The following is a 13,936-nucleotide window of genomic DNA, read 5'->3' on the forward strand; positions in this document are numbered from 1 at the left end:
ATACACGCAAATCTGTTTGATTTAAAAAACAACAACAACAACATACAATGCAACATAAGCCACTAGTAAGTAAAATGTTTTCGTGATTTGATTGGTCAGGAGTAAAGGATGACCAGGCTCCAGTATAACAGTTTTCGCTTTCAATCTGCAAATGCATATCTTGTATGATAAACGGAAAAATCAAAGCGTTGCTTGTTCTTATTTTCCTACTACAGGCTATTCCAGGAAATACTACACATTGTTGTAATAGCTGATATTTGAATACATAAATCTATTGAAAAATTAAGAAAAATTTAATCTTTTTTTATTCAGAAGAAAAAGTACCCATAGGGACACTTACCATTGTCGCTTACGTTTTAGTCCTGTGTAATCTGTGTGCTGCTGCTCTGCATGTTGTAAGGTATGGTCTAATATCTCTATCAATATCGTTAATTTAACTCGTTTTTACTTAATTTGAAAAAGATATATATTCCATGTTCTACTATATATCTATATCTATATATATATATCTATACCTATATATATATATATATACATACATATATATATACAAACATACATACATATATATATATATATATATATATATATATATATATATATATATATATATATATATATATATATATTGCAACATTTTAGAGATTATGACTAAACAATGACCGAAGGGTTCTAATACAGTTCAAAACTTACGAGGGGGTAGCATGAAATATTTTTTTGTTTTTTATTTTCTGATGACCAGACTCCGGTCCAAGTCTCCACCACCGGAAGTGGAGAAAGTTCCAGAAGCAGAAACAGCTGCCGCAGAGAGCAGGGCTCCGTCGTCTGCCGGAGGGAGCAACGCTTCAGGATCTGTGGCAGGGAGTGGCACCAAGACATCGGCTGGGGAGTCTGTGGTCTAAGTTATGTGGCTCAACCACATCCTGGGATCTATAGTCTTATGTGGCACAACCACATCATGTATCTATTGTCTTATGTGGCTCAACCACATCCTGGGATCTATTGTTTAAGTTATGTGGCTCAACCACATCCTAGGATCTATTGTCTTATGTGGCACAACCACATCCTGGGATCTATTGTCTTATGTGACACAACCACATCCTAGGATCTATTGTCTTATGTGGCACAACCACATCCTGGGATCTATTGTCTTATGTGGCACAACCACATCCTAGGATCTATTGCCTAAGTTATGTGGCATAACCACATTCTAGGATCCATTTCCTAAGTTATGTGGCACAACCACATCCCAGTATCTATTGTCTAAGTTATGTGGCACAACCACATCATGTATCTCTTGTCTTATGTGGCAAAACCACATCCTAAGGTCACTTGTCAAAGTTATGTAGCACTACCAAGTCTTAGGATCAAACGAAAATGTTTTAAATATCTCCTGTTATTTGTTTCATGATCGACACATATCTTTCAAGTAAATAAAGTGAGTTGTTTTCACTCGGCTTGTTTCGTTCCTTTGATTGCTTATTTTTAAAGTTTCTACTAGCTGTAAAACCTGGCGGTGGGGAAAGAACTTTTTAAAACAATACGTTTTGTTAGATTTTCAGTTGACAAAATTTCATCAATTTTAAATACCCTTGATTCAATGGTACCATTGAAAACTTCTATATACATTTTAATAGTTTATGTATGTCGAGCTTCATACTGACAAACCTAGCCCTTTGTTATCGGGTCTATTAGTATCACTGCGATACACCTCTCTCTCACCGTTTCAACCCCAACATATACTTTTCTTTAAAGAACAATAACTCTTCTCTGAAGGACAATTCTTCTTTAACGAACCACAACTGTTCTTTAAAGAACAGCAACTCTTCTCTAAATGACAACTCTTCTTGTTTTTTTTTCTACCCGAACACTAACTTAACATCACACAAATACTAACTTTGTATGGATTTATCGAACTCAAATTTCTGCAAGTATGCAAAACAGATTTACCTCCCCTTGTTTTTAAGTTCTATTACACTTCGCTACAAAATCAGGACAAGGTAGTTGAATTATAACGAAACAAAATAGATAAGTTTTTACACAGATCAAACATCACTAGTGACAACTGGCATTCCTACCTGATAACCTCTAACCTTAGAGTAAATTGTTTGTCTAAGTGATGATCAATGATTAAATAATTAGGTCAGAAATGATTATCGCCCACACTGAGTGAAAGAAGAATGGATGAATACAGAAGGAAGGAAAGAATAGCTGTGTTTGGGTAATTTGTATGTGCTGATTATAAACATATATTTATCAGGCCAGGTTAAACCCTGTTTTTATTGTGATCAGGGTTATTATTATAATTACAGTTTACACTGTATTTAAAGCTTTTGTAATGTGTTTAGAAATATTTGTTTTAAAATAGTAAATAGGTTGAAACTATAGCAAATGATCAACATTTATTTCTACTGGTATGTATTAAATCTAGTTAAGGACACATTTTTTGTTTCTACCAATCAGTTCTTATGTAAATGTTAACTGTATTTTCTGGTATCTCTCTGTATAAATAGAAAAATATTAAAGGAGTAGATCAATAAAAACAGACTTTAACTCATGCTCCCAACCTAAAAATTGTCTTAAATGGTGGTGGTATTATGATAATTATGATGTTGTTCTTAACTGAATGATTAGTCCTTTGTCAAATGGTTGATCAACATACATTAATCACAGTTTAGATAAGAGTGAATAATTAGAGAATTCATAAATTCATTAGCAGCTGCTTGGGCTGAATCCCCTATTTTCATTGCTTAGACAATATTAGCAAAAGATGTGTCTCTCTGCTTAGCAAAAAAAAAAACAAAAACAGATGTTAGAGAGGGCACACACTGTGTAAATCTTCAACAACACCAAACAGAGGCTTTCACAAAATCAAGAGGCAATGAGAACTTGGGGCAGACACCATCAAGATGATACTAAAATAGAAACCTTATTACAACAAGAGCTTGTGGCAAATACTATCAAGATGACTCACATGTGGAACTAGCTGGAGAATGACACAGGATAAACAACTCTACTTTGTTAGTCTCTCATAGCTAATTTCATTATAAAATTATGGACAAACTAACTGACCCAGCCAGAGAGTACTAATCAGAAAACTAACAAGTGGGTGGCAGCCATTGCTTCAGCAGGACAGAGAACTCTGGATAGTTTGCAACCAGTACCACAGAAGGACAGAGAACTCTGGATTGCTTGCAACCAGTACCACAGAAGGACAGAGAACTCTGGATTGCTTGCAACCAGTACCACAGAAGGAGAGAGAACTCTGGATTGCTTGCAACCAGTACCACAGAAGGACAGAGAACTCTGGATTGCTTGCAACCAGTACCACAGAAGGACAGAGAACTCTGGATTGCTTGCAACCAGTACCACAGAAGGACAGAGAACTCTGGATTGCTTGCAACCAGTACCACAGAAGGACAGAGAACTCTGGATTGCTTGCAACCAGTACCACAGAAGGACAGAGAACTCTGGATTGCTTGCAACCAGTACCACAGAAGGACAGAGAACTCTGGATTGCTTGCAACCAGTACCACAGAAGGACAGAGAACTCTGGATTGCTTGCAACCAGTACCACAGAAGGACAGAGAACTCTGGATTGCTTGCAACCAGTACCACAGAAGGAGAGAGAACTCTGGATTGCTTGCAACCAGTACCACAGAAGGAGAGAGAACTCTGGAGAGACAGAAGATGATGAAATAAAACATAAAAATTTATTTATAGTTTAAGCTAGAGCCCTAATTAACTTAGAATTATTAATTTCTTTAAGGTAAAGATAGACAGAATTACATTTTATAACATGAAGCTGACAAAAAATCAAAATGTATAGAAACAAAGCAAACTTTAATTTTTATTTAATTTTAAGTACACAATATTTACAAGGGATAAGCCACTAGGGCCCCCATCAGCTTTTCTCCGTCACATCCACCTGCGGCAAATCTATGCTGATGATATCCGAACTGCGCAGGGTGGCACGGGGGATCACCCCCATGGGTGTGACCAAATCAGCAACATGAATGTGGTGGAACTCAACATCAGCAACAGTAAACCTGCAGGGTACTTTTGTCTTTTCTTGCATGGAAACATTGGCCGGGGTGCCACTGATCGAGCCAAGCATTCTCAAAAACCTTTCCCTTAAATACGTCCTTTGCTCCTGTACAGTTTGCTCCTGCTTCATGGTAAACTTTTATACAGTCCTCAATAATGAAGCTTCACAGTAGTTGAAGAAACAAATTGTGCCGAAGAAATATAATTTTCAGTTTGGATCATACACACAGCTTTTTTATCTGAAATATTCATAGAAAATGTTGATGTAGCGTAAAATTATTTTACTTAAGTTGAAAAAACAGAGCTTTAACATTACATTCAATAATGTTTGGCTCACTGCTGAGAAGTATTACATTAAATGAAAAATGAGACTTCAAAGAACAACACATCATAAAATTATAATACTAGCAGTAGCTTCAATATTTGATCCCTTTAAATTAAAGTATATCCTTTCATTTAAAATAATCTGTTTTAGGGATAGGTAATCTACTGCATTAAAAGATGCTTGATTATTTCAGTATTCCCCTATTTTTAGTGCACATTACATATATATTACATAGTCTATTTAGCCATTCTGTAATTAATATAATAGTTGTTGAATGAGGCAGACTCAGACAAGAGCAAAGGGCCCCTAATAGTAATAATAGGTTTGTATTATTGGAACTGGATTTATATTTAAATCTATACAATAAGCCCACCCGTTGGTCGAGGCTAGGCCGGGTCTCGTTCTGCTAGGATTGCAAAAGGTCGACTTAAAATTTTACTTAAAATTAACAAATGAAACCTAGAATCGACAAAGTTTTAAAAAAAAAATGTTTTGTGTGAAACTGACTCGCGTTTGTTAAGAGATCTAACTATCTACTTCTGTTTTATAGGCCTACTTTAGGCTACCCAATTTGTTTAGTATTTTTATAGAACTTAGTATATTTATTACTAGAATTAGAATACTAGAACTAGATCTTCACTTATCACTACTATGACAATCAATGATTAACTGAGTGGAGTGAGATGAGATCTAGAATCTAATTCCTAGAGATAGCCTGCTGGCCGCGCCCTTGCTGCTAGCAGAACTACACTAAAAATTTGCAAAAAATGTATCTTATAGGCTTAGGCCTATATGCCTATTGACCCATGAATAGGTAATCTATCATTTTAGGTACATAAAATCGCCAGCGGCTAGTAATGTACAAAAAAGTTACCTCATTGTCAAGTATATTGTGTTATCTGTGTCAAATATTATAGATAAATGAATAATAAAACAAAATCAATGGCTAAATATATCAATATAGGCCAGAAATTAACTTAAAACAGCAGTGTTTGTGAGCAAGATTTGCTATATAAACAGCAGCCCTTTGTAAAATATTGTGGCTTCGGGAGAATGTTTATACCGGTGTCTGATAATGGAATCTTCTTTAAAAAAGGGGTGTCAGGTTACTGTTGGTTAACTAAATACACACATGGCTGACTAATGTCAATGCTAACCCTCTCCCTAACCCTAACCCCAACCCGGGTCCTACCATACGCCTAACCCTAATTTCTAACCATAAAACTAGTTGAGATTACAATACTATTAACAACCCAACACCCCTTTTTAAAAGAAGATTCCATTTTCAGACGCCGGTATCTATAATCATCCGAGCAATGGTTGCATCGCCATCTGTTGGAAACATTGCTAGTCTTCATTTATTAGGCCTACTGAAAAGTTTTAATTCAATTGTTTAAAAACAGGTACATAAATGAAACAAGAAAACATTTTTGTATTTTTCAAAACTTAAATCCTCCTCAAAATGTGAAATAATTATTAAAATTTAAGGAGTCACCTGTTTTTCACATTACTAGATCTAGTTGCGGGCGATTTTACGTAGGCCTACCTAAAGCCTAAGGCTAAAATTAGACTATACTATTTAATTATAGTCAACTATAGAATAATAGGCCTATAGATTACCAATTAATAAATAATATAAAAAAATAAACTATGTAAGTAACAGACTAACTCAGTACTTGAGTAGATCTACTAGATCTAGGTCCTAGTAACTAGGATCTAAAATTTAGACCAGTGATTACACCCTGATTCGGTGGTTGACTTTGTTTACAGTTCAAGTATGTTAAACTGTTAGACTGTCTTCCAATGCTACTTTCATTATTAAACTATGGACATACTAATTGTCCCAGGCTAAGAGAACTGATCGGAAAAGCAACAAATATTTTGAGCTATTTTGCGAAATATAGAATTATTATAAACAGCCAATTTAATGCTTTATGTCATGAAGACAAATTAATTAATTTTTTGTCGTAAAGCATAGTTCTAGTTCAACTAATCCTATTCCTAGGTCACGTCGCCATCGCTCAAAATAAATAAATAAATAAATAAATAAAAAAAAGAAAAAGGAAAAGGAGTTGTAATCTGCCCATTCGTCAATAATCGACATAATTGCATCGAATAAGCTATAGATCTAGTAAAGTTGTAGCATATATAACTAATATGCTGAAATATTGAAATAAGTGACATTAGGAAATCATGGTCTCATAAAAAAGAAGACTATTTTTTTTTTACTTATTATTTCCCTTAGGTAATAGATCTACCAGTTAGATGTACTGATATTTTTCAAACGATGCTTTTTATTTTTTAAAGAAAGTAGATTCTAGTGGATACTTTCTTTTCAATTCAGACTTTCTGTAATGTAAATAGACTCTAGATCTAGATCTAGAATCTAGATCATGAATACTTTTTTTTTTTTAACTCAGACCTTCTGTAATGTCAATCGATCTATAACTCTTTCGGGATTTACATGAATACACCTGAAACAGGGAGGCCACTCTTAAAATAAAAAGCACAATCTTTGGTGTTTACAAAACAAATGAGTGGTCGAGCAACAATCTAGACTTAGAATCTAGGACAGGTCGATGTACATTCTAGCAGCTGAGTCTCCGCCTATCTGCTGGATTCTCAGATACTTCACTCAGGCAAGCTGTTTTTCTTGAATGAAAAATAATATATTATTTATAAGCTGATAGATCTAGATCTAGGTCTAACTAACTGTGATCTATGGATTTTTTTAAATTTAAATTAAGCCTAAGCTACTTACTTGCAGCTAGATCTAGACCTAGAGAATCTAGATCTCTTGTCTTAGATTCACTTAGACTCACTTAGACTCTTAGAGTACTAGACTTTAATACTTAATAGTTATTAATAGACTAGTCTAGATCTAGCTTGCTAGCTGTTGTTTTAACAGTAATTTTTTGTGATTTTTTCAATGTGGAGTCACGCACTAACTGGTTTTACTGGGTGCTGACTGCACCCCCACCCCCTTTTTTTGATGTGACTGAGCCTTCCTGAACAGTGCAAAAAATATGCAAAACACACATTGACATGACATTGTCAGCTAAAAAATAGTTTAGTCTTGTTATTGATCTTTTTTCTTTGTCTTTACCAGGGTTGGGGAGTGACTGATACCAGTACAAATAGCTTTGTCAATTGTGGTTTGTCTATATCGAAGATTTTATTACAGGTACTTTGTACATTGACAGTAAAGTTCCCTTTTGAACCTCACGGTCTTTGGGGCTGGTGAAGTACAGTTCACCTGTTTCAGTGACCTCTGCATATGAAGGGACAGTGTGGTTAGCACCATACCCAACCTCCTTTACTTTCGCTAACAAGTTATCACCTAGACGAAACCTAAAATCTATATCTAACTCTAGTTTTTTCACATCGATTCATGTTTTTTTTCCAAATTTAGATAGAGGATTTACAAACATCTTCCAAATCAATGAGTTAGGTGGATATCATGGCGTCTATATTCCCCTCATCCAACCTGTTGGGTGCTAGTGGATCTATACAGTGTGAGGATGACGAAGAGCTCCTGTATTCTAGTATCAACGCAGCAGATGTACCTAGCACAGGCTGTGCTGCAGCAGAGTTGATATCCCCAGCCTCCCTTGAGCCTAGTAACAAAGTGTTAGTTATTTCTGATAAGACAAAACTTCTCTCTAAGCTGCCACCACCACCAGCAGAACTTGATGTATTTGTTGGCTCCAGACAAAATAGTTGTTTAAGCCTAGAGTCTGCTGTGAATAGTTCTTACACTGCAAATAATGGCATTGCTCAAGAGATCATCAGCAGAGAAAGCTCTCCGGGTCCAAGTAAAAGGTCTTTAGTGCGTAGACCAGTCAGCAGATGTAGTGTTTCTGACCTGACCAGCTACAGGTATGTATCTGTAAATTTAATTACTAACAAAACAAATTACATTGACAGGTAAGAGGCTAAACATTTTAAAAACCTTTAAGATATGTAGAAAGCTACATAGGTTTTTATAAATGGTATTAACAATACCACATTGAAATGTATTTCTTCAAATTCTGCTGTTAAATATTTCAACTCTGGTCAGGCTAGTTTAAAAATTTGCCTGTATATTTTTATAAACTGCTAGACTGGCAGAAGAAAGTCCAGTTAAGTTAAATATTTAGCCTAGCTCATTAGATTTCAAAATGGGAAAATTTTGCGCCGGTCTCTCCATTTCTTATTCCAGTGTTATAGCATACTTCTGGTGGCATAGTAACAATTACGAGTCAGTGAAATAACTGTTTTCCATCTGTATTGTTAAAAAAAGTAAAGTTCCCTTTTTGACCATGACGGTCCATGGGGCAAGTAAAGTAGAGTTCCCCTGTTTCTGTGAGCTGGGTGGGCTCACAGGCACGACTGACTTGAACCTGGATTCGAACTTGAGACTTTTGGGTTAGAAGTCTAGTGCTCTACCACTTGGTCACACCATCCAATTATACAGTTATAGCAACAAGTAAAAATGTGTTGGTACCACTGGACAAAACAAGAGGGTAAATAGTGCTGATCCACTCAGTCTAATCTTTTGAGATGGATCAATCTAAAAGGTTTATTAAATACCTTATGAACTAAGACGTACTAGATCTAGATGTACCAGTGGAAATGCTAGGTTGAGTGTCACCCAGTGCAGCACCTCATGGTGTCAACCCCCTCCCCCCCCCCCCCCCAAAAAAAAAAAAGAAATTATGTGATATATATATATATATATATATATATATATATATATATATATATATATATATATATATATATATATATATATATGTATATATATATATGTATATATATATATCTATATATATAGTTGCAATTGGTAACACCCCATTGTGCCTAATGGCTTCAATTGGTACGCACAATCCACCTATTAATATTTGTGCAATAAGCATCGTTTTCATTTTAAATTATTAGATTTTGGTGTCACCCCCTCTCCGGTCATTGATTAAAAAAACTCAACAAAGCCTTTTTCCTCTGTAAATTTTCAAAATGTGCACAGTTAATAGTAAATATATTTATCTATAGTCAGTTATTTATAGTGGGTTAACTCTAATTAATCATTAATTGAACTGGCAAAAAAGCTTATTTTGCCATTTTTCGCCACGGTGTCACCCCCCCCCCCCCCTAAAAGAGACACCCAGTGCGGTCCGCGGGGAAAAAATAATTAATGGTGAACTTCAATATTTCTTAGATTTAAGACAAAATAAATCTTGTCCATACAGATGGCCTACTGTAATTTTCCTTCTCCTTCTTTGCCTATGATTATATTATTGGATGGGAATCACCTCCAACATAATTAAGTATTGCGTTTTATGTGACGTAATGCCTTTTGGCTCAGCATGCTTTCTTTTTCGATTTGCTTCTTTGACCTTCGTGCATGCAAGAACAGTATGCACATGTTGGAGTGTTCTCTCCTAGATGGGTTAGTGTCCCAGGCTAACGGGTCTCATCTGCCGCGAGGTCCGAACTAGGGACGTTTGGGTTAGATCACTTGCGCTATCTCGCATTCCCACGTAACTCTTCAAATTTCACTTGATAATGGGACGGAGTGGTCTAGCGGTAGAGAGCTGGACTGATAACCCGCAAGTCTCGAGTTCGAATCCGGGTTCGAGTCAGTAGACCGTCCCTGAGTCAACCCAACTCTGATGGGTACCTAACTCACGTTAGGGAAAATAAAGGCGGTTGGGCATAGTGCTGACCACACTATCTCTTCATATGCCGAGGTCACAGAAACAAGTGAACTCTACTTCACTTGCCCCATAGACCAGGGGTCAGCAACCTGCGGCTCGCGAGCCGCATGCGGCTCTTTTGATGTCAAGATGCGGCTCTTCAGCTCCATGCACAAATATTTATAATTTTTTTCATTTTCGAAAATTAAAAACATTGTTCTACAACATTCGGTGATGAATGATATAATAATAAATATAAACAATAAACACTCGCTATTATATTAGAAAATTATTTACTCCCTATTTCAATGTACTTTCTATTACATATATATATATATATATATATATATATATATATATATATATATATATATATATATATATATATATATATATATTAGACTTATAAAATATCATAATATTGAAATAAAAAATGTGTGTGGCTCTTTAAAACTTGGAAATTTTGTAAATTGCAACTTTTGGCTCATCCGTCTCAAAAGGTTGCCGACCCCTGGGTTAACCTAAGGTTTAGGAATTTGAAATAAATGAATTATTTCCCATTCGGAAATCCAAATATCAAAATTTTATTCAAGGGAAATAACTTTTTAAAAAAATAGCTAAATTTACCACGTGTAACTAAGACATACTTGAAAAACACAACAAAACGACTTAAATTTCATTACGTAATAATTATAAAAATTATTTTATATAAGCTATCTAACCGTGGCAAGAAATTATATATTATCAATTGACTACTTAACTGTAGGTTTGGTTTGAAAGTCGAAACACGGTAGCTTTATTATAACATACTTCTAGTCAATTTTGATGACATACGTTTAAACAACGCCTTTCCATCCAATCTAGCAAAATATAAATTTTGGACTCCCTAAACAAAGGGACACCTTTAAAAATATCAAATTCGGGATTGACTAAGACACCCAAAGACATTACTATAACTATTGATTAAATATACAAAAAAAATGATAATTTGAAAAAAAAAAGTTTATAAAAAGTTATAAATTCCCGCCTATATAATATTATAGTGGTAATATAGATACCTAAAAAGCAAGGATTTTTCAGCTAGAGAACGCCTACCTTTCTCTGTAGTGTGTTTCATCCTGAATTGAAATCATCTAACTTACGATAAACTCGACTAATCGATATACTCTACTACATTCACAAACTTCGATACCTAAACATAACTAGACTCGATGCTCCAGAATTACCACACCAACTCGCTTAACTTCACCAAGCTCTACAAACGATACTTCCAATCAACAACGATTTCACTGGACCTACTTGTACACGTTAACAGTCAACACAATTCGATAGCTTAATACCACACGACTCAATATTCCCAAACTCCAGAACTACGATACCTCATCACCCAAAATTCTCATATCTCTACTACCAATCAGATTCCACTAGACCTACAACTACACAACAGCCAAATAAAACATATGACACCTTAACAATTCGATACTTTCTACCTACGAAACCATATAAGCAACAGCCTTCCGCCGTTAATCCCAAATCTAAACGATTCATCAAAACTTACCAAATAAGTACGTTACTTTGATAACCCCGTCATTACAAAACTCTATAACCAGAACATATTTCTAATTCAAAGTCAGAGAAACGAGACTTAAAAACCAAAATTGCACGTGTTTTGGAACGCCCCGTCAATCGTTGGAGCGATCACTAAATCAACATTAAAATTAGATAACTGTTTGAAATGTTCGAAATTTAAATTACGAACTTATTCAATCGTATTCTACACCAATTATGTGACACCAAAATAAAGTTTAAAAATTAAAGGCAAAGTGACTGGTAAAAAGCGCACCGACCTTTCCAAATTAGGGAGGTGGGGTTGAATTTTCACCATCGCGGATTAACATAGGCCTATATTGACCTAAATTTGGGGTGGGGCGCCGAAATGGAATTTATACAGAAAATATATACTTTTAACAGTGTCCGCCCCCCCCCCCCCTCCAGAAAATTTGCATCAAATATTATAGTGTAAAGAAACTCAACTTTAAACAGGATAAAAACACTCATCAGAGAACAGTGAGATAGGTGCAATAGAGAGTATACGGACAGCTGACAGCCATTTGGGCACCAGGCCCAGCCCCACAGCAGTGTTGTAGCCAGCCCCGTGGCGACTAACATGCTTGCCACTGCCCAAGTGCTCACTTTTTCGAATATCGTTAAATGTGAATGTCATTTTATTCAAAATGCATGTTTATATCGGTTAGTAATCTTTAATTTGACGTGAGTGACGTAGTTTTAAAGTGATTAGTTACTATTGTTGAGCCGTGTACTGGACGGTGTGGTACAAGTTTACCTTGCGTTAGGTGGGGTGGGAGATAAACCTGGTGAGATCCAAAGGACAGAAAAGACCGATACACGGTAATAAAACTGATGCCCAAGCCAGTTGAGTTTGCCGTGTTGAGGCCTGCCTGGCTAATGGGAGACACCCACTGAGCAGGTGATGTCCGTAAAGAAAGTAAAAGTTAACTGCTTCTAAAGGGGATTGGGATAGTCCTATGTTTTTATTTAAAGCTATTTATTTTAAATAGCAAAATCAAATTTATTTACCTAATCCTAATTGAATAATACAATATTGGTATAAAAAATGTTTGTGGCTCTTTAAAAACTGGGAAATTTTGAAAATTGTAACTTTTGGTTCTTCCGTCTCAAAAGGTTGCCGACACCTGCCATAGACCGTCAGGTTTGAAAGGGAAACTTTTTTACCACTTGTCATTACACCATGTCAGTTTAACGTTTTCTAGAAAAAAAAAATGGGGTCATCCATTAATGACGTCACGCTTTTTTTCCACATTGTCACAAAAAGCCAGCCCCCCCCCTCCCCACACTAAAATGACGTCACACGTTTCTACAACCACCCTATCCCCCCCCCTCCTCAAAATTGCAGTTGAATTTTTCTTAAAACATCGATATTTTACCAAATTCTTGCCTGAACTGTCAACATAGAGTATTTTAATCAATTCCTTTTAAAATTTATTAAAACATTTTTCTAAAACGCGAAATAACGGCTAAAATTCGTTTTCTAACATTGTTTTTGCATAATGCAAGAGTGTGACGTCACATCATGTGAACCCACCTCCCCCCTCTTCTCACGCCGTCACAAAATTACGGACCCCACCCCCTCCCTCCAACGAGTGTGACGTCATTTATGGACGACCCCAAATAAAATCTTAAGACATTTTTACCCCTTTAGATCTAGTCCTAAATGTTGTTTTTCTACATATCTCTCCCCCCCAACACATTGTCAGTTTTAACTACACTTATGCCACGCATTTTTTTTTTTACAGAATTTTTATATTTTGGTTTTATTTGTATTTATTGTGTCTGGCAAGGAGAATATCCTACTCCCCCCCCTCTACACACTTCTAAATTGATTCGTTTCTCTTGCCTCCATCCTAGTACCTACCTAGTATTTGTACTCGGCTTGCTATGAAAATAACCTTTGGACATTAATTAGCAGCTGTACACACGATCACGTGCCATTCACTAATTACCACATGGTAATCACTTGAGTGTCAGCGTCTGTGGTCTCGTCCGCTTCACACGTCTGACCTTGAACCTTGGATCGTGTCGTCTGCTAGCCCGCGCGCGTGCACGTGTGCGTCTCGCGGTCCGCTCAGCTGTGACAGTTAGTGTGTTGACGATCTATGCTGGGAATTGTGCAGAGTTTCTTCCAGGCATCTCTTCGGGGGGGGGGGGGGGGCAAAGCCCCCCGAAATTTTTTTACCGCCCCCCCCCCCCCGAACGAAATGAAATTTATATAATTTATATAGAAAATATATACTTTTAACAGTGTCCGCCCCCCCCCCCCCCCCGAAGAAAGTTTACCGCCCCCCCCCGA

At 36.2% G+C, this 13,936-nt stretch overlaps 1 protein-coding gene across 3 annotated transcripts in view; it reads left to right on the forward strand.

Moving 5' to 3' along the window:
- Positions 1–2,104: 2,104 nt before the first annotated feature.
- Positions 2,105–13,936, forward strand: part of LOC131949702 (proton-coupled zinc antiporter SLC30A2) — a 31,164-nt gene continuing 19,332 nt past the window's right edge. Inside the window, exons 1-2 of one of the 3 annotated variants that reach the window (XM_059311562.1) lie at positions 2,105–2,221; positions 7,785–8,251. In XM_059311562.1, coding sequence (XP_059167545.1) covers positions 7,833–8,251 — 419 coding nt within the window. In that variant the 5' untranslated portion in view covers positions 2,105–2,221; positions 7,785–7,832. Of the gene's footprint in view, positions 2,222–2,296; positions 2,415–6,893; positions 7,012–7,784; positions 8,252–13,936 lie in introns of those variants that run through there. The other 2 variants (XM_059311564.1, XM_059311563.1) reach the window with 2 other exon arrangements.

Source organism: Physella acuta, unplaced genomic scaffold, assembly GCF_028476545.2.
Source record: "Physella acuta isolate Inbredline_101_S28 unplaced genomic scaffold, ASM2847654v3 ptg000710l, whole genome shotgun sequence".
In the NCBI taxonomy this organism is placed as follows: Eukaryota; Metazoa; Mollusca; class Gastropoda; family Physidae; genus Physella; species Physella acuta.